Here is a 21,697-nt window from a genome sequence, read left to right as displayed (position 1 = left end):
TTGGGTAATTAAAAGAAACCTCTAAGCTTAAAAATAGAGACCAAGAGGGCTTCCCTGGTGGCGCAGTGGTTGAGAGTCCACCTGCCGATGCAGGGGACACGGGTTCGTGCCCCGGTCTGGGAAGATCCCACATGCCGCGGAGCAGCTAGGCCCGTGAGCCATAGCTGCTGAGCCTGCGCGTCCAGAGCCTGTGCTCCACAACAGGAGAGTCCACAACAGTGAGAGGCCCGCATATCGCAAAAAAAAAAAAAAAAAAAAAAAAAATAGAGACCAAGAGAACATCTATCTATGGGAGAAAAATAATCAGTTTAGAAATGAGGACCTTGTGTTGCTTTCAGAATAACAAAAAACTAAGCTCTCAATATCAAGAATTCTGTTTAAAATAGTCATGTTTTTTTAAGTGGGAGAAGAGGAAATGGTTATTCACTGATATTGCAGTCCCTGTTTCATTTTTATATTTTGGTACTTTTTTTCTTAACAGAAATACTCAGAGGGAAAAAAGAACCTTTTTTTTTTTGTCGTACTTCAGGAAATAATTTTTAACTGCACCAAGAGTTCTATAAATTCTGAAAATCTAAAGGCTGCCATCTATTTTCTATGAATGTGAAAAAATAAGCAGTAAGAAAATCCACTTCTCCTCCAAGAAGAAGAATCTTGATATAATACTGAAGTAAGAAGATAAACTAAAAAAAACTCTAATTATCAAGAACATAACAATAAATCAAGTTTTGTGTTCTTTGGTTTTTGGTTTTTCATTTTTGCTATAGGATATTTCCACATAGGAGACTTTTATTTCTCTTTTTGAAGTCTAAAGAAGATTTCCAAAAACTGAATTTTCCCAGCTGCTCTGTTAAGAATGCAGAAGGTGTTTATAGTTTATACTTCCTCCATAGATAAGAGACCTCTCTCAGTTTTCTACTGGGGATGAATTGCTAGACAAGCCTATGATAGCAGCTGCTTTTTTTTTTTCCTTCTGGAATTTTGACACTCCACCCCCTCAAACTCAGGTGGGTGTGTGCATTGGCACTGAGCTGCAATAGGATTTTCCCTTGGATAGTCTGGTCTGTAGCTGGGGCAGCAGCTGCTGCTGTGGAAAGGCCAGCTGGCAAGATGATGGAAGAAATCTCCATTATGGTAGCCTATGACGCCCATGTTTTCAGCCAGCTGCACGATGAAGACTTCCTCACTAGTCTGGTGGCCATCAGCAAGCCCAGGTCTATGGTAGGTGGGGCCTTGCACACTACTCTGGGGCTCTTTTTTCTTTTCTAATATGATAGTTATACTCCTGTAACAATTGAGGCATAACTTCCTGGGAATTAAAATAGAAGTATTGCTGTTGGCATTGTTACAGCTACAAAAAGGTCTACAGGTTTTCAAGGATTTATTTACATAACTAAACAGTATTATACCTTAATAGTACATTTAAAAGTGTCCTAGGAGTAACACTTAGGTTAATGATTTCTTATGTAGTGAGGTTGAGAGGAATTTTATAGTGCCAAACAAATTTGTCCCACATGTTTGCCTTGTATGTATGTGTATGATTATTAGGTGAAGACTATATACACACGTATAATTCAGTCTTTCTGGTGTGGAGCATTTTTACCAGTGGGCCATAACATAGACATTAAGAATTGAACTATCTAAAAATCAAATTACCTTCAGAGTCTTTACATTATTACTAAGAACTATTATGAGTATAATTTTAGTTGGGATTTGTAAAATTTTTTTTAACCATTCTCCAAGAGTCTTAGATTGTATGTCCTGACATAATAGAAAAATGAAGTCCTTGCGAGTGTTTGTTATTTCTTCTCTGTAGATGTCATCCTTATAATGGCCATTGATCCATACCTTTTAACAAACTTTCCTAACTATTGTTGTAGTAACCTCTTATTCATTATATTCAGTAGTATTCATCACAAGCAACAGAATGAATAAGTATATGATAATAATTATCTTACTAGTATGAAATCCTAATTCTCTATTTTACAACATGGGAATCTTAAACATAATACGGCAATTTCTTCCAAAAATATATTGTAATGATAAAAAAGGGTGGGGGTGAACTCATAGGTTGATTTAAAAAGACTTAAGGGTTATATCCGCCTGATGCAGTGTACTGACATTGTTTCAATGCTGATTTGAACACACCATAAAAAAATCTATAAGACAATCAGGGAAACTTTGACCACTAATTAGGTATTTAGTGATATTAGGAGAATTATTCAATTTTTGTGTATGCAGTAATATTTTGATTATGTTTAAAATGATGATTTAGAGAGATTTATGGATATAGTTAATGATGATGATTAAGATAGGTAGGGATAGTTAATGTCTGCAAAGATTCAAAATGATCCAGTAGAGGGGTTGGTGATGTGGGTGAACTAAATGAATATGTGTTGATAATTGTTGAAACAGAAGGTGAGTACACAGATATTCATTACACTCTCTCCTTTTGTAGATGTTGTATAGCTGCAGTTTAAAAGAATCAGCTGGACAAAAAAAAGCAAAAGCAAAACAAATATAAAACCATAATATACTTCTGTAAGTGTTCATTAATAAAGAAATATCCAGCCTATTGCATTCTTTTCCTATTTAATATAATTTCTATTTTTATAATTATATATATTATATGGAGATTATTGCCAATTCTTAGTTAACCATAAATATTACTATATATACCAAGTCAGGATAGGTTAGTTCACAGTTGTGGATAATCTTTAAGCTTCATTTTAGCCATTAATTTTGCAATATTCCATCATGAAAACTTAACCAAAGAATTCAGAATTCTATTTCACTTTTTTCTGATGGTCCTATTAAGATCTTCTTAAGGGGTCTGAGCTGAGTCTTCAAAATCTTATAGGAATTTTCCAGGCCAGAGGGGAGAAGAAACAAAAACAGGGAGATGTAAAGTGACACAGTGTAGAGGACAGAGGAGGTTGAAGAAGTAGGCAGTGAGCAGGTCATGGAGAGCGTCATGTGCTCAATAAATAAAAGACGTTGTGGGGTGTGCAGGGTGTGTGCTCACACATGTACAGGAGACAGGAAGAGAAAAAATGAACGAATGAATGAATATTAATATGCTTACCAGGGAACATTCTTCCATATTCTACATATTGATATATGTTACGCCTTGATGCAATTCTAGCTCCCCCAAAGGGGATTTAGCCCTGGAGTTTATTTGATATGAAATTTGGTCACTAATATGGAAAGTCTCAGAGGTGTGATAAAGACACAAAATACTGCTCTGTACACCAAACTTTTAAATAGTCTAGATGTTTGGGTGTTAAACTTAATTGCAGAACTTTCTGGAGATACTGAGTTTTCTTTATCAGATTTGAAATTTTAAATAGTTTATTTACTGGTAACATCTTTTGGAGGTGGTATTTGGTTTTAGTTTATCTGGGAAAGTTATACTAAAATTGTGGTAAGATAAAATATTTATCATTTGCTTTTGATTCCATATTGAATTTTTTGCTTTGAGATGAACCCTTTAAATTGTATGAAAGAGATAAATACTCAGATTTTCTATAGTATAAAATAAAATCATATTGCTTCTCAATATGATTTATTACTGCACTGTGAAGCAAATTATATTCTTGCTAACATATAAAATCCCCTGGGTTTAGGTTGACTATTGCAAGGGTATTTAGAAACTTTCTTAGTACAGAATTAATTAAATATCTTTCTGTAATTGGACTTTGTTTCATAATAAGAGTTATCTTGATTCCTTAAATGGTAGAATACCAGTAAGTACAGTGTGTTTGGTGTGGACACTGAATCTTTTCATGTTCATAAGTAGCTCTGTGGCTTTCTGACTTTTTTTTTATAAATTTATTTTTTATTTTTATTTTTGGCTGCATTGGGTCTTTGTTGCTGCGTGCAGGTTTCTCAGGTTGCGGTGAGCGGGGGCTACTGTTCGTTCGGGTGCGCGGGCTTCTCATTGCAGTGGCTTCTCTTGTTGTGGAGCACGGGCTCTAGGCACTTGGGCTTCAGTAGTTGTGGCATACAGGCTCAGTAGTTGTGGCACGTGAACTCTAGAGCGCAGGCTCAGTAGTTGTGGCACACGGGCTTAGTTGCTCCGCGACATGTGGGAACTTCCCGGGCCAGGGCACGAACCCATGTCCCCTGCATTGGCAGGCAGATTCTTAACCACTGTGCCACCAGGGAAGCCCTTTCTGACATTTTTGATGGAGACACATAGTGAAAAATATAAGACACTGTACACACAAGACTAAAAGAAAATTTGACTAAACCAGGTGATGTATTCAAGTGTTTTCTTCTGCTCTGTTATATTTAATTGTTTAAAGGCTAGTTGTGAGCAACCATTAATTTCAGAAATGTCTCGATTCACACTTTGAAAAATATGGCTAGATCCTATTGATCCTTTAAAAATGAATGATATTGCAGGAAAATCACAGATCCCTTTATATAGGTCCTTTTCATAAATGACAGATAAGAAAAAGGATAAGAAAGTCAAGCATAATTTCTCTTATCATCCAGATCATCCACACACACACACAAGATTACGTGGGTCAGTACTGTATTTGCTAAGATAAACTAAACAAAAGCCTAGAGTCACCACTAGCAGAACTTAACAACTTTTAAATTACAACATGAATAAGTTGGTATGTAAGGTGAAAATCCAGTCTAATCAAAATGACTCGAGCATTGATAAAGCTGCCTCATTGGACGCAGTATTCTTGCCTTTCCTTAAATCCAACGGATTATTTTTTCTTTGGTTGTTCGCAGGCTTTGGTTGTTAACTCTTGCATTGTGAGACAAAACTGTACCCCTCCCCTCAATCCTTCCCTTAGCACAAGTGCTCACACAAGGAATAATAAGTGAGGGAGGGAGTCTCTGAAGTTTTCCTGTCAGAACCTTCTGTCTCCTAGTGGAATGGCCAGCATTCCTCTCTACCACCTCCACCACTTCTAATTATTTTTATATCTGACTAGTATAAATAAAGGGAAAAGATCACACCTGTTACAGTTATTATGCATTCCAAAAGAAAGCTTTGAATATGTATTTAAATTCAGAATATTCAATTTAATGTTTAAACAGTGAAAAGCCTAATAACCAATGCATACTCTGTCGAGCTTGAATATTTCATGTTAAATGTTAATTTATTTTCTACTGAATTATTTCAACTTTTTAGTCTATAAAGTGGTTATGAAGGGAACATTGCTTTCTAAAGTATGTTAGTAGAGGTCAGTATGTAATATTACAAACATTTTTGGGTTATTGCACATGCTGGGTATAAATACAATATCCCTTCCCCCAAAGACCTCACGATAAAAGAGAAGCAAAATCAGTATTTATGGGGGTGATATTTACTCTTTTAGGGTAGAACGAAGTGGAGAATAATTACCACTGATTGAACAGTGTGGAGGCAGAATTCCAAAGGGGGTGGAAGCAATTGAGTGAGGCTGTGAAGGCTGATCAGGTGTTGCCAGTGAATAGAAAGTAGTAGGACCTTTCTGAGCAGGGGGAACAGCTTGTGCAGAGGCCAAGAAGTTAACTATTTCAGAGGCTTTAAAGTTACAGTCCTCAGTTCAAATTTTACATCTGTTACTTACTGGTAAATTACTTCATTTCTCTAAGATTCAGTTTCCTCATCTGAAAAATGAGGCATATAGTAGCATTACATCACTAGATTACTTCAGGGATTAAATGAGAGCACTTGTATTTAGCGCAGTGAAAGCTCTTACTGTCTTCCCTTGTAACTGTTTGGAGAAGGCCTAAAGGAAAGAGTGTGGTGAGTAGATGAGGTATCACAGGGATGTGGAAGAAGGCAGGGGATGGGATGGACAAAATGGACTAGTTGGGTAACCCTGGCTAATTGCTTTGTTTGATTAGGGAATCACTATCAGGATATCAGTCCTACAGGAAACTTGAAGCCTTTTGCCATGAAGATGGTGTAGAGCAGCAGTCCCCAACCTTTTTGGCCCCAGGGACCGGTTTCGGGGAAGACAGTTATTCCACGGGGAGGGGTTTGGGGGCTGGGTGGCGGTTCAGTGGTGCAGGCGGTGCGAGCGATGGGGAGCCGCAGGTGAAGCTTCCCTCTTCGCCCACCGCTCACCTCCTACTGTGAGGCCCGGTTCCTGACAGGCTGCGGACTGGTACCCGTCCACAGCCCTGGGGTTGGCGACGTTGGGTTGGGGGTGCAGAGGATCTTAGGTTTGAGCCTCAGGATGGTGCGAATGCAACGTGGAATCAATAAGAGGGAGTTATGTGGGCCAAACCATCTGCTGAGTAGATACATCAGTTACTGCGGTAATAGGCAGTAGTGGACTGATGGGGGCCGCATCGCGTGCGGAAAAAAAAAGTTAAAGGGCATTACCTGCTGTAATGCCCTTTAAAAATTGAGTTGACAGGAGTCTGGACTGCTTGACACTTTGACAGGAGCAGTGTGAATAAAGAAATTAGTCCACACATGATGCTTAGTTCTTGCAGTGGATAGGTACAGTAGTATTCCTTAGGAAGAAGCAAGCAGCTGATCTATACAAGAAGAGTAAATGATTGAGACAAGTTGAAAATTACTGTAAGCTTTCCACCTTATAAAATTGGCAAGACTGTTGTTGTGTCAGCTTGAATGGGAAAGTTGGATATCAAGCACGTAATGGAGAAAAGATGGCCCATTTTGGCTTTATTATGTTCCACGTCTTGAAATTCTAGATCACAGCATCACTGTAAGAGACTTGGTTGTTCAGTGGTTTGTCCATTAACAAAAACTGTTTACCCAGACTAACACATGCTTATACTCTATTAGCACTGGATATATGTTCTTAATGGACAGATACCAAAATAGCAGCACTGTGCAATAAAGGAAGGGAGCTCTTCAGGGAGCTCCAGTGTCTCTGTTGTATAACTGGGAGATGAGGGTAGGCTTTCTGAAATTACTTCCTTCTTATTGGGTTGGCACATAGATTTCATCTAGCATGCCAAAAAAAAAAAAAAAATTCAGAGCAATTCCTTGTGCCAGAGACAGAGAAAACAATGAAATCAGTAGTTATTTCTAAATCTTCACTGTATATACAAGAATATTGATTAAAATAAAGCATTATAACACCAATTGACTCATCCATATTTTAAAAAAATGTTATTATCTGAATATTTTACATTCTCATTATTATTGAACATATTTTGGTAGTATTTCATCAACTTCAGTTTAGCACAAGGAGCGAAATCATCCCTCATGTGGTTTATCAGTTTTGATATGAGTTAAGGTTCTTATGGTTGCAAGTAATAAAATCTTGAGCTATCTTAAACAAGGAAGGGAATTTATCATGTGGGCACCAGGTTGTGTTCCTTTAAACACAAGGGCAGGAGTTCAGCAGAGCTGGTACTAGACTGATGCTGGCAAGCATTCTCCATATCTCATGCCATCTAATTAACTTCTCTCTTTGCATCTACTTTGTCTCTTTCCCCAAGCTCTCTGCTTCTTCAATCCCATGGCTGAATATGGCTGCCATACAGCATTCAGATTTATAGTTCTGTCATTTGCAGAGTTCAGTTGCTACCCCTGAATCACAACTGTAGATTCTTCAGAGAAAAATCTGAGTGTTAAGGGAGGTGACATAGTATAGAGTGGAGCCCAGGAGCACAGACCCTGGAGCCAAACTATCTGGGTCAAATCCCACCTCACCTCCAACTAGCTCATTTACTTTGGGCAGGTTACTTGACCTCTCTGAGTTTCATTTTTCTCATCGATGAAATTGGAAGCATATTAGAAGCACCTTATAGGATTAAGTCAGTTAATACCTTAAAGCACTTATGAATACCCAGCACATAGTAAGAGGTATATGTATATAAGTTGATATAATTCCAAACTGATTCTTCCTTTACAAAATCATGAAATAAAAGATTAACATTTAGCAAGACTTTATAAATTCACTATCTAAAGATCATTTAGGTTGTTTTGCTATTAAATATGAAATTATTAAACCAGCTTCTATGATAATTAGAACTCTTCTGCATTTAATCTTGTTTCAGATGTGGAAAAATAATCTTTCTATACTTGATTCTGGGAGTGGGGTTGATTTGTGAGTCAATTCAAAATATTTTTTTCAGAAGGTGTTATAGGAGCAGTTGACATGAAACATATAATACATAAACTTTTTGTTTTAAAAAATCATAGCTTGTCTACAATGATTGAAAATTCTTATTCTAGTTTTTTGTTTGTTTTAGCACCCATATTTGCATTCGGTTTAGTAATTAATCCAAAATATTCATTGATCTGCTCCTATGTGCTATGCTGTATTTTTGGCCCTGGGAATCTAGGTGTGAGGAATAAAGACCTGTGTCAATTGTGAATCTTATACTATTTGGAGGAGAGGTAAGACATGAATATTAGCTAATGATATCACTTATCAGCCAGTGATAAGTGTTATGCAGAGACTTAAAATGGAGTGATGTAATTAAAGTCTTTAATTGGAGGCTTTATGTTGGGTAATCAGTGAGTACCTCACTGGTGACATTTGAGATCTGAATGACATCCAAGGGAAAATAAGGAAAAAAGAGTAGCTCAGTCAGAGGAAGTCTCTGAGAGAAAGGCCCCAAAGTGGTACAGAGCTTGGTATATTAGCAAAACAGTAGGATCAGTGTGGTTAGAGCACCATGTGCCAGGGGTAGACAGTGGTAAGAAATGAGGCTGGGGAAGGAGTTGGGGGTCAGGTTATGACATAGGACTTTGTAAGTCAGAAGAAGGAATTGAGGTTTTATTTCTTATATCATGGCCTGTATTACGTCTAATGAATCAGATTTTAGACTTGGCTAACAGAAATTTTAAATGATGATTAAATTATTAGAGAAGCCAGTATTACATCAAAAACTCACCACAGAAACTAACACACCATTGTAAAGCAATTATACTCTAATAAAGATGTTTAAAAAAATTTTTTTTAGGACACTGCTAGAACCCAAAGCAAAATGTTCACGGAAATCCATCGGTGGGTTCATGCATATGCTAGTTTTAATTGTTATTTACGCTGCCCTGTGATTATTCATCTGGAAAAAATGAAATGATCCAGTTGTCAAAATCAAGAAAGAGTTTTTCAAAACCAAAGAAAAAAATAAACATGAGGCAAAGATCTTTTCAGGAAAAAGAAAACAACTCACCACAGTGCTCAAGCTCAATATGAAATCAAATTGAGCATTCAAATTCAATGCAAGGACTACAGGCTAGCTTATGAACGGGATTTGCAACAAAACAAACAAGAATAACACAGTTGCTCTGATCATTGTAATGCCCACAATAGAATTTCTAACAGGCTGAAACATTGAGGAAACCCTCGTATCTGACACAGCCAGGCCTGTAGTTGGTTGGTTGGTTAACAGAAAATGTTGGTTTAGGTGAAGCATTAAAAATAGTACATACAGGGCTTCCCTGGTGGCGCAGTGTTTGAGAGTCCGCCTGCCGATGCAGGGGACACGGGTTCGTGCCCCAGTCCGGGAAGATCCCACATGCCGCGGAGCGGCTGGGCCCGTGAGCCATGGCCGCTGAGCCTGCGCGTCCGGAGCCTGTGCTCCGCAACAGGAGAGGCCACAACAGTGAGAGGCCCGCGTACTGCAAAAACAAAAACAAAACAAAGCAAAAATAGTATATACTAACTCACATAAACACTTATTTTAATTTAAAACATAAATACATATTATCAATTTTGTTATAGGGCCCTAATGCCTTTGAATAGGAGTTCTGAAATACATAAAGCTTTGTCATTTCAGTTTCCTGAAGAGGGGCAATAAATTAATAAACTCATGAAGCAATCTAAAGCAAACTTTACAGAGTTTTTTTTATAACTATTTTTACCTCTTCGATGGTGGCATTGCCACCATTTAATGTGACAGTGACTTTTGTATTTAACCAGTCATCTTTGTTGTCTTTCCAAATAGCTCAACTTCGTTTTTATAGAAATAACAGCTCAGTTTCTTTTCACATTCATTTTATTATGATCATAAATATGTTTGGGAACCAGTGCAATTAACTCTTTTTTAAGCATAAATTCAGTTGTGGGAACAGCCTAGTAGCCACAGGAGTTCAGCATGCCCAGAGTATCAGACTTCTTTGATAGAGAAAACCGAGAGCATTAGTTAGTCAGTCGAGGTTTTTAGAGAGTATTATTTATCATATATTCTTAGTCAGATATTGCTGCACAGCAAACGACCATAAATCTTGGTGGTGGCAGATAATAATAGGCATGTATCTTTTGCCTTATGAGTCTTTGGGTGGCAACGTTTGGCAGAACATGGCTGGGCATACTTGGGCATGGCTGAGCTTACTGGGCTCAGGACCCAGATTTGGTTAGATCTGTTGTTCCACGCCTCTCACTCTTCTGAGATCAGCAAGCTATCTGGAGTGTGCTCTTTTCATGACAGAGTTTAGAAGTTCCTGGAGTGGTCATCAGGAACATTTGATGGCTCTTAAAGGCCTAGGCTTAGAGCTAGCACACTTTGATTTTTGTCCATGTTCCATTGGCCAAAGCAAGTCAGAAGGCCACTTCCAACATAGTGGGTCAGGAAAGTATACCCCATCTTAGAGGTTGGAAGAGAGGAAAACAAATATTTGCTGAACAATCATCTACCACATGTATAATAATTGACTTTTTATGTGATCGTCATGGTTAGGTTAGCTATCTAAAATATATAAACACTGTGTTTCTCAACAGCATACATAGTTTATATTCACCAAAGCTGTATATCCACAGATTTGTCATCAGAAAATGACATACACACATTGAAAATACAGTAAAACCTGATTGAAATTCAAGCTTAGCAAACACTCTATTACCCTTTTTCATTTTTCTTGGAACTTTGAAGTGGATCAGTACTATTCTTTCCTGTCCCTCCCAAACATGATTAAAAACAGAAGTCTCTTTTCTCCAGTGAGATTCCTTGTGTGCCAACCATGGAATTGTTGGCATTGTTATTCCAACCTTTATAGCTCAGGGATTCTTAGCAGTTTTGTGGTCACGGTCTCCTTTTGCAGTTTGGTTAAGTCTATGGACCCCTTATCAGAAAACTTTTTAAATGAATAAAATACACTAAATTAAAGGAAACCAATTATATTGAAATATAGGTATCAAAATAGAGAAAAATAAGATTTTTGAACATTGAGATATAACATTATATTCGTTTCAGGTGTATAACGTAATAGCTCTACATATGTATATATTGCAAAATGATCAAAATAAGTCTAGTTAACTGCACATAGTTTATTTCTTTGTGATGAGAACTTTTAAGGTCTACTCTTTTAACAACTTTCAAATATACAATAGAGTATTATTAACTAAGGTTAATGTTTCAACCCCAGGATTTATTTTATTCCCAGGACTTATTTATTTTATAACTGGAAGTTTATGTCTTTGGACCACCTTCACCCATTTTGCCCACTCCCTACCCCCCAAAATCAGATTTATGATACAGTAGTATGTGCTTTTTTTATTAACACATTAAATAACAAGATATGGTAGCAAGTAGAATAACTACTATAATTCTAAAAAAGTCAAATATAGATAGTATTTTGAGATATATGCAATTACTGCAATGTGAATGAAAATATCTGTAAGGTCTATTGATGACAGAATCACAAATAGTGCAGTGGATTGTTGCCTACATTCATGATTTAAAAGAGCTGATAAATTTCAGAGGTTCAGGAAAATAAAGATAGTTTTTCCATCCAAGCTCAAGGACACTGAATTCTCTCCATAATTCCCTAAAATAACATTTAACTTATATTTTCTGAGACATGAAGGTAACTTTTCCTTTCCTTATGGCCACCTAGGAGAACTTTGACCATGCCTGTCAGTTTTTGTCTTCTTCTTGAGTATATAGAAAAATACTTGTGAAACTTGTGTGATTATTTGATTAGTCTCTCATTAACACGTAACCTCCATGAGAACAGGGCTATGTCTTTTTTTTTTTTTTTTACCATTGTATCTGCAGCCTAGCATTGTACCTGGTGCATTGTATGCTCTCTGTACATATTTAATTGATAGTATTGGGGGGAGGAATGAAGCACTGCATAAGTATAATCATGGTCTGCAGTGGATAATATGTTTGTGACAATTGGATGCATTCATAAATATCTGTACACATAAGATAGGGAAAGTTATTTTTAAAATCTTTTTATCCTTAGACTTTTATACTAAATTCTTATCAAATTGATTGTAGAATTAGGTTAGAGTCTAGCTGAGTACTTAAATATTAGTTCTTAACTGTTAAAAAATAATGCATTGCTTATTTATGTTATGGCTTATTCAGTGGCTCATTTAACATGCATACCTCCTATGTGCAATGCACTGTGTTAACCTTTATGGTACCTTCCAAGAGATAACAATCTAGTTTGGGAGGCAGCCATGTAAACAGTTATTATGAAGCAGTGATGTGAGAGCACTGTTAGAGATGGGTTAGATCCCTGCCTCTCCTTTTGTGTGCCTGTCACATCCCCCACCCTGGGCACTCACTGAAATGAGATATTCTATCTGCTTTTCTGAGTTGTACCTTGAGGTTCAATGTCCTTGCAGGTTGTTTGTATTTCCCCTCTCTACCTACCACAGCACCTGGCACAAAATGTCTGCAGTCCAATATTCTAATGAATGACTGAAGGAGACGATGGAGGAGAGTATGGGAAACAGAGATACTATCAAAAGATGTGAACACTTTTTTTAGCATTTTGATTTTTAAACTTTTGCACTTTTACCTTTTGAATAAGTAGTACATTCACATGGTTTAAAATTTCAGTAAGTATAAAATGGTATCCAGTGAAGTTGTTCGTGTTGTTCCAGTGAGGTTTTCATTATTCAGAAGTATCCTTCCAGAAATATTTTATGCAAATACAAGCAAATTTGTGTGTATTCTTCCCTTCCCTTTTTACAGAACTTTTGGTGTCCCATTATTTTCCTTACTTTGCTTTTCTCACGTAACAATATGTGTTAGAGATTCTTCTATGTCAGTACATCAAGGATTCCTTATTTATTTGATAGCCGCGTAGTATTTCACTGTTTTTGTAATATGTTTAACCAACTCCCAATATATGTGTATGTAGAGTTGTTCCCAGTATTTTGCTGTTACAAACAATGGTGCTGTAAATAATCTTTTTTATGTCATTTCACAAAAGTGTGAGAATATCTATAGGTTCATTTCCTAGGAGTGGAACTGCTAGGTTGAAGGGTGTGTATATTTGTAATTTTGATATATAGGGCTAAATTGCTCTCCTTAAAAGACGTATCATTTCACCCACCAGCAATGTATCTCTGTGCCCATTTAAAGGTGGAAACTTTTGAGAAACATTCTAAAGAAAAGAAGTAGAAAATTTTCAGGTGGTCACGTGGAGAGGAAGGATATTCCAGGTAGAGGGAAGAACACTTTCAGAAGCACACAGGACTGAGAAAAAGGTAGCACGTCTGGAGATTTCATCTTGTTCCATCTGGCTAGCATATGAGAGGAAGGCCAGGAAGTAGGAAAAGAATGGGAGTTGGTCATGAAAGGTTTTGTGTGTTATGCTAAGGGACCAATATTTTAAATTCTAGACAAAGTTTTGAGTAGGGAAATGATGTACTAAAGTTGATTAATACATATTACAGAAAGAATAGCCATTTGTATGATTTAGTTAAAGTGAAGCATACCAAATAAGTTTATTCCCTAAAGATCTTGCAACTTAAAGGTTTTTTTCTCTCATTAATGAGTAAAATAATGTTGATTACACAAAATTTGGAAAATGACATATAAATAAAAACTAAAAAAGAAATTACTCAAAGTTTTATCACTCAGAGATTCTCTCTATCCAAAGAACTCCTGTGGTCCTTAAAACAATAAAAGAAAATCAATATATGTATTAGGTTAAAAAAGATAGACAGTGATTTCCAAAGACAGCCACTTGTTAAGAGATTCTTGTAATTTCTTCCGGAAAGAAAAGAAAAACTAATAATTATTCCTGAATAAATCACAGCATAATTGTTAATGTAGGGATATATAATGAAGGCCTTTTCTTAAACATATGGGTGCCTTTTAGAGACATAAAGAACCATTTTGTTTTTATTTTCTTTAAGGGCCTTACTACAACCTTTGAAATCAGTGGTCCCCAACCTTTTTTGGCACCGGGCATCAGTTTCGTGGAAGACAGTTTTTCCACAGACTGTGGGTTGGGGGGCATGGTGCAGGCGGTAATGCGAGCAATGGGGAGTGATGGGGAATGGCAGATGAAGCTTCACTCACTCCCCCACCACTCACCTCCTACTGTGCAGCCCGATTCCTAACAGGCCTTGCACCCGTACCGGTCCTTGGCCCTGGGGTTGGGGACCCCTGTTGTATTTTTTATTTTTTAAAAAACATTAATTCATTCATTAATTAATTTGGTTGCCCTGGGTCTTAGTTGTGGCAGGCGGGCTCCTTAATTGTGGCTCGCAGCCCCCTTAGTTGCGGCTTGCCGGCTCCTTAGATGTGGCACTCAGGCTCCTTAGTTGTGGCATGTGAACTCTTAGTTGCGGTATGCATGTGGGATCTAGTTCCCTGACCAGGGATCAAACCTGGGCCTGCACTGGGAGTGTGGAGTCCCATCCACTGTGCCACCAGGGAAGTCCTTTGGGCACCCCTGTTTTAAATAAATCCTGATTATATGTACTGTTTTTCCTCTTTGTGGCATTTCACTGGCAGGTACTTCTCTAATTAGGATCTCAACAATTATCAGCCATACAAAATGTGTGGAAGGATGGTAAGTTTCAGAAAGCTGGGGTTCACAGTTCATACTCAGTAGTCCTCTTGTGGAATAATCCTAGTATTATTAATAGCCAAGTCTTCCACTTGTAGGGTCTGTTGGAACAGTTTGTGGCAGATCCTTTTCAGGCTGTTCTTTGAGAATAGGATTTGAGAAACGTCATCTCCAAGTCACTGATGCTCTGTTTTAAATACATGTGTCCTACCAATGCATGCTTCACAGGTACCTTCAAATAATTTTTCCCTCCTTGATTAGATCCTAAGAATTATAAGGGGAAGGGGAGGAAGGTCCTAGGTGCATTTACTGAGCTGTCTATTAAAGGACTCCAAGCTGGTAGATTGTGACAATAATTCTGATGTTTTGGAATTCAGTATATCCAAGATAGTGGTAAACCATACATATACACATGTGATAAATGGTGGAATCAGCAAAATCTTTCTTAATCGTTAAAAGGTGACCTTTGGTTAGAAGCCCAAAAGCTCTGCAGTGCCCTCCAACCTAACAGACACACTTACGTTAATTTGATTCCTTCATGTAAAACAATCATTTTTACCGCTCCTGCCTGAAAGGCGCAAATTGCTTTCTCTCTTGGGTGTAGGCTGTTCAGCTTTCTTCTTATTAAAGAGACACAAGATTTATGTCCATTTAGAAGATTAATGTCACCTGTAAATATGTACTCTAATTTGTCATTGAATTGAACTCTTCAAAGAAGATATGAAAAACAAGGTGTAACTTAGCACTCAAGACTGTTACAAACAAGAATGAGATGTTTTCAAGGATCAGCCTTCCCAGTGATGGAAGGCTGCAGAGAGGATATGAGAGAAGGCTGGGGTACATCTGAATATATTTTGTCTAATTAAGACGGCCATGACTGAGGTGGCTGGACTCACAAGTTCATTTTCCTCCTAAGAAGGACTTTCACCTATTTCCTCAGGAAGTGAGCACTCTTTATAATCATTGACGGAAGTGGAGCTTAGCACACTGCATTTGATGCAAGAGGATTGAGACTGGACCCAGGGGAGAAAAGAGGTCATTTGTTAACGACACTTGCCAAGACACAAGGACTTTTTCTCAAACCTTACCAGATCAAAACATGGTAGAGAGTCTACAAAATTGGTCAAATAAGTAAATGGAATAACTGAATGAAACTATTCACTTCTGTTAATTAGAAATAATAGAAACTGTCCCAAGTATTTTCTGCAGAGTTGAGAATAGAGTACTGAAAATATTTAAAGGGTATACAAATTTGAAGTGATATTGGTATCTCACAGTAAATTACCATTCGTTGCCTCCCCTAAGCAATCTTCAAGGGGAAAACAGAAATTAAAATAATGTAAAAGGTACTAATTCCATCCAGAATGAAATGAAGGCATTCACCCTACTCAATCTTTTAAACTATGTGGAAGTTTTTAATATATTGAACATATTTGAACATGATATAAAATGACTGAATTCATACTGAAAAATTTCACTCACTTGTGACCTATTTAGACCAAACCCATAGGATTCAGCTTGCTTCTGGCCTCAGGAGCCTGGGCCCAGCTGTGCCAGGATAAGTGTGACAATGACTGTGTGACCACAGCACTGCTGACATTAGACTAACCCATCTTGCTCTAAGTGCCTCAGTGGCCCAGATGCTTGTATAATTGGTCTTCCTCAGTTTTTAGAGAATTTTTCATAGAACAGTAAAATGTACTTGCCTTTGGTACTCCCTACAAAGAGAAAGAATTAATTTCCTTTCTTGATTCTGCAGTGACTTCATGTTAAGAGATTTGGAGTGATTATAGGAAATTAGTACACTTGCAAATTAGGATGGAAGGGAATTGACATAGTAAGGAACTTAGAGGGGTCAGGGTCCACAAGTCCTACACTGTTATAACCTGGGTTGCATCTTAATAGTGCTAAAATGACACAATAAAAATAATCACACATTACTTTTTATCTTAAATTCACTTAATTCAGTATTCTTTTTAAACTCATTTAATCTTAACAAAATTCTAGGCTTATTTTACAGATGGTCAGGCTAAAGCACAGATTAATTAAGGTAACTAGCTCAAGAACACACTGCAGGAAAGTAGTAAAGTCAGAATTTGAACACAGGCTCCCTGGCTCTAGGGTAGTGCTCTTCATTATTCAAAATGCATGGCGTTATGCTTTGTTCTCACTCATTAGTTATACCAAATATTCCTTTGATTATATACTTTTAATTATCAGAATCCTGAACTTTGCTACACTTCAGCAGTTTCTAAGGAAAGGTGATCAGTTAGACATTAAAACGGTAATTAACGTTTCCTTAATTTCTGTAGCATGGATCTGGAAGGCGAAAGATTGCTCTAACGATGATTGGTACTGTTACTATTAGATTTTTATTCACTTTCTTTCAGGTATGTGGATATTAAGGTAAATGTGCTTATTTACATTCTAAAAGTTCCATGTTTGACTCTGCATTCTATACATGAAAAGGGAGCCTTGTTCTTCTTATATAGCAAGCATACTTACAAAGAATAAGTAAACCAGTTAACAGTTCTGTCTATTTTGAATTTCCCTGACTGTGGAGAAGGCATATGCTAATGAGAAAGTTATTGTTCGAATGTAGAACTGCTGCCGTCTTACTTGAATCTCATTTTTTAAGTCTGTTTATTCAAATAAGTCTGTGAACTTACTAGTGTAATAGAAAAAAACTTTGATAGTCTAGAAACTGGCAGTTTAGAAGAATATCAGACAGGTACAAAGGTGGCTTATAGTAAAAATTATCTTTGAACAGTTTCTTAAAGGAAGGACACTTAATTATAGAAAGGAAGTCTATTTTTTGTTAGCATGTTTATCAAATGTATAGAGGACCCAATGTGGATGGCCAGTGTATGTGGTTGACAGAATCAGGACCCAGAAGAGTCTGGCTGGAACAGTGTGTCCATGAAACATAATAGGGTTAAGGGTAATATATGAGATTCAAATCCAAAAGAATTCTGTGTAGTGTAGCATGTTAACAGCATTTGATAGGTATTTTTAGTAATTATAAGCTATCTTAAGCCTTTGTAAAACTGAGTATTTATTAACTACGTACTTTGAGCCCAGCAACGTTAGTGGAGTCAGTGCTGAGCTTCCATGAGAGAGCCAGGTCAGTGGGGTTCCTACCTTCATGGGGTTTATAATCTAGTAGGCAAGATAGATGTTAAACAATCTCCACAAAAGGTTATGGGTTTTATGAAGAGAGGGAGACCTGAGTCCTAAGGGGACTTATAGGGAGATACAGTCCAACTTAGGGGGTCTAGGTTCTGTGGCAACATATAGGGAGAACTAATCTAAGTTTGAGATCAGGAAGACCTGAGGGATGAGTAGGATTTAGTCAACTGAAGAGAATGAGGGTAAGGGGAAGAGTGTTCCAGTAAGAGGAGGAAGTATATTCTAAGTCTCAGAAATGAGCAGAAGATCTTAAAGAAATGGAGCGGAGAGTGCTGGGTGAGGGAAGCAAGGAATGGCTCAAAATTAGAGAAGATAGAACCAGATCACGAGGAGCTTTAATAGCCGTGTTAAGGAAATTGGACTTCAAACACCGGGCGATGGAACACTTTCAAGGTTTTCAGCAGGGAAGACATTAATTTTATGACACTGTCAAAAACACTAAGCTAATGATTTAAACGTGGCAATTCACTTGACCTTTCTAGTTCTAAATTTTCTCATCTTTAGAGCGAGAGACTTGGGTTAGCCCTTTCAGATCAAAGATCTCTAATGTGCGTGTAAACATCCTAAAAGTATCATGTCTAGGAAGAAGTAACACAGTATTTCTCATCTGCTCTGCTCTGATTCTATTTTTCTTCCTTTCAGATTAGAATATAAATTTTGTTATGAAACATATTTTAGTCAGTATTTTACAGAAAGTACTCTAATTATTCCTATGATGTGGTTGTTTTTTCCTAAAACATAATTTTGCCATCATAAAGGTAATATAGATGTATTATGGAAAAATTTTAAATGTGGAAAATGAATGAGAAGGAAATCATAATGATGGATACCATGATACTAAAATACTTGGAATATAGCTAGAGTGAAGGGTACAAGCTGGTAAAACTGACCTGAAGTCTTATCGAAAGGGAAATAGTGCTTGCTGGGACGGGAATATTGGAGGTCCAGTAATAGTCTTCAGATTTCTGAAGGAGTATTGTGTGGAAGTTGGAATAAAAGGCAGAATCATGGTTAATGAGTACAGGCTGCTAGAGATACAGATTTCAACTCAGAAGTGGAAAAAACAGAACTAACAATTAGAACTGTTCACGCACCAGAAGGTTACTAAGGCATTCCTCTGAATGCCTGTAGGTGTTCCAGTAAATTACTACATATGTTTAAGCAGTATGTAGTCACCTAGGGATATTACTGAGGAAATTCCAACATCAGATGGGAAGTTAAATTATATGAACTTTGACTCCATATTAAGAGTTTTATTTTGGAATTTTAATTCATTACATATTTTGATGAACACATAATTGACCTGAAGAATAATTTAATACCTGCTTGAAAAAGATAAGTAATTTAAGCTGCTAGGTGTCTTGACTTTGAAGAGATGCCTGAAGTTTTTAACTGATTTCTCGGTATGTCATTTTTAGGTGTACAATTCAGTGACATTAGTTATAGTCACCACTATTTATTTCCCAAACAGGTTTACCCACCTTCCTCCCCTCCCCACAGAAACTCTGTACCCATTAAGCAGTTCTTCCCTATTCCCCCCCTTTCTCGTAACCCCTGCTCACCTCTAATCTACTTTCTGTCTCAGTGAATTAGCCTATTCAAGATATTTCATGTAAGTGGAATCATATAATATTTGTCCTCTTGTGTCTGGATTATTTTACTTACTATAATGTTTTCAAAGTTCATCCATGTTGTAGCATGTATCAGAACTTCATTCTTTTTTATGGCTGAACACATCCTGTTGTATGTATATACTATATGAACACATTTTATTTCTCTGTTCATCTGTTGCTGGAAATGTGGATTGTTTCCACATTTTGGCTATTGTGAATAATGCGACAGTGAACATGGGTGTACAAGTATCTGAGTCCTTGTTTTTGATTCTTTTGGGTATATACCTAGGAGTGGAATTGCTTGCTAGTATGTTAAATATAGATTTATCATATTGAGGAACCACCGTGCTGCTTTCCACAGTAGCTGAACCACTTTACATTCCCACCAGCAGTGTACAAAAGTTCTACTTTCTCTACTGCCTCGCTGACACTCTAACACTTTTCCGTTTTTTTTGGGTTTTGTTTTTATTCTAGCCATCCTTGTGGGTGTGAAGTGGTTATCTCATTGTGTTCTAATTTGCATTTCCTTATGATGACTAATGATGCTGAGCATTTTTCATTTGTGCTTATTACCCATTTATATATCCTCTCTGGAGAAATATCTACTCAAGTCCTTTGCCCATTTTTAACTGTCGTTTGTCTTGTTGAATTGTAAGAGTTCTTTATACATTCTGGATATCAAACCCTTATCAGATATGTGATTTACAAATATTTTCTCCCATTCTGTAGATTGTCTTTTGACTTTCTTGATGTTCTTTGCACATTTTTAATTTTGACGAAGTCCAACTTATTTTTTTTATTCTTGTGTCAAAGATATTTTTACTTGACATAAAGCACCATAAAATTCATAAAAACATCTATTTAGGAGAGTGAACCTTGGGGCTTCCCTGGGGGTCCAATGGTTAAGACACCGAGCTTCCAGTACAGGGGGTGCATCGCATGTTCCATCCCTGGGTCCAGGAACCAAGATCTCGCATGTCACGTGGCATGGCTAAAAAACAGAAGGAAAAAAAACTTAGAGTGAACCTTTATGTAATTTAATAATAAGAATGCAAACTGTTCAGTTGAATACATGCAGAATAATATAGTAGCTAAATTGAATGAAAATTTGTGTGAGTTGAGTAGTTTCGTTACCTTCTCTAAGCTTTATCTTTCCGTGAAAAGGTTCCAATTTACCTATGAAGGATATTTTGAGATTTTTAACTAATGCTTATAGAATCTGAGAATGTGCTTGTAAGACTGGCAGTAAATTTTGTGAGCATAATATCTGCTTAGTAATACCTTATTGGATTTCAAGATGTTAAAAGTAGCCCATTCAAATACTCCTATTATGTAATTGAATCATCATTTATTTTTATAAAAATTTAAGCTCCCTTGTTACTCCTAGGATTCTTCTAAACTGCTGAATATAGTTACACATGACTTAACAGTAAGAGATTTTTACTGCTTCCAGGTATCAGGCTGTGCTTACCTTGAAGGTGAAGAAAGGAGATACAGATGACTCTGGAGACAGTAATTTTTAAACTCCTCCCAGAACCAGGATGTGTTTTATTCCAGATATCCCAGTTTTCTCCCTGGAGCTTCTGTGCTATGCTGAGTAGGCTCAGAGTAATGCAATAAGCTCTGCTCAGTTTGGAAACTTCCTCTTATTGCTATGTTTCTGGCATTGTTATTCACAGTAGCTCCTACCCTTGGCAGCCCTGTTTTTGCCTTGTAGGTCAAGTGAGTAAATAGATAAGATTTGATTTTTACTTCTGCAAATTTAAAGTATAAATCAAGTTGGGTAAGCATTTATGTTTTCATGAACTCATTGTTTGATAAAACATAAAATATTGGTCAGTGGCATTGTCCATGGCTGGCAGGCATTGATGACGTACAAGCCATATGCTCCATATCTGTACAAGACAGATGATTGTGTTCTGTTCTGTAGATTTTACTACTTTTCTCTGCCAATAGCCTCTCAAATTTATCTCACAAAAGGGACCAGGCAAGAGAATATGAACAGACCAGCTCACATTCATTGTCCTGGAAAAGTAACGCAAAGGGTTGGATACTTGTTTCATCCTTATACAAGCTGGAGCTGTGCATTTATATGTGACAAGAATATACTATGCCTTATTATTAGAGCTATCAAAAAAAGCCAAATACATGATCTTTGATCTCAAGAAGTTTCAATGTTCTCAGAAAAGAA

The 21,697-nt window shown here is 37.0% G+C and overlaps 1 protein-coding gene across 6 annotated transcripts in view; it reads left to right on the top strand.

The window, feature by feature from the left end:
* RABGAP1L (RAB GTPase activating protein 1 like) overlaps nucleotides 1-21,697 on the top strand; it is a 689,539-nt gene that overhangs the window by 598,528 nt on the left and 69,314 nt on the right. The window contains exon 2 of one of the 6 annotated variants that reach the window (XM_082612937.1): nucleotides 482-1,221. The exons of 4 other annotated variants lie outside the window; for them this stretch is intronic. In XM_082612937.1, coding sequence (XP_082469063.1) covers nucleotides 1,111-1,221 — 111 coding nt within the window. In that variant the 5' untranslated portion in view covers nucleotides 482-1,110. Of the gene's footprint in view, nucleotides 1-481; nucleotides 1,222-21,697 lie in introns of those variants that run through there. One more of the 6 variants, XM_082612939.1, reaches the window with a different exon arrangement.

The sequence above is a fragment of the Mesoplodon mirus genome (genome assembly GCF_964341445.2).
Source record: "Mesoplodon mirus genome assembly, chromosome: 3".
In the NCBI taxonomy this organism is placed as follows: Eukaryota; Metazoa; Chordata; class Mammalia; order Artiodactyla; family Ziphiidae; genus Mesoplodon; species Mesoplodon mirus.
This window is presented reverse-complemented; position numbering and strand designations above follow the sequence as displayed.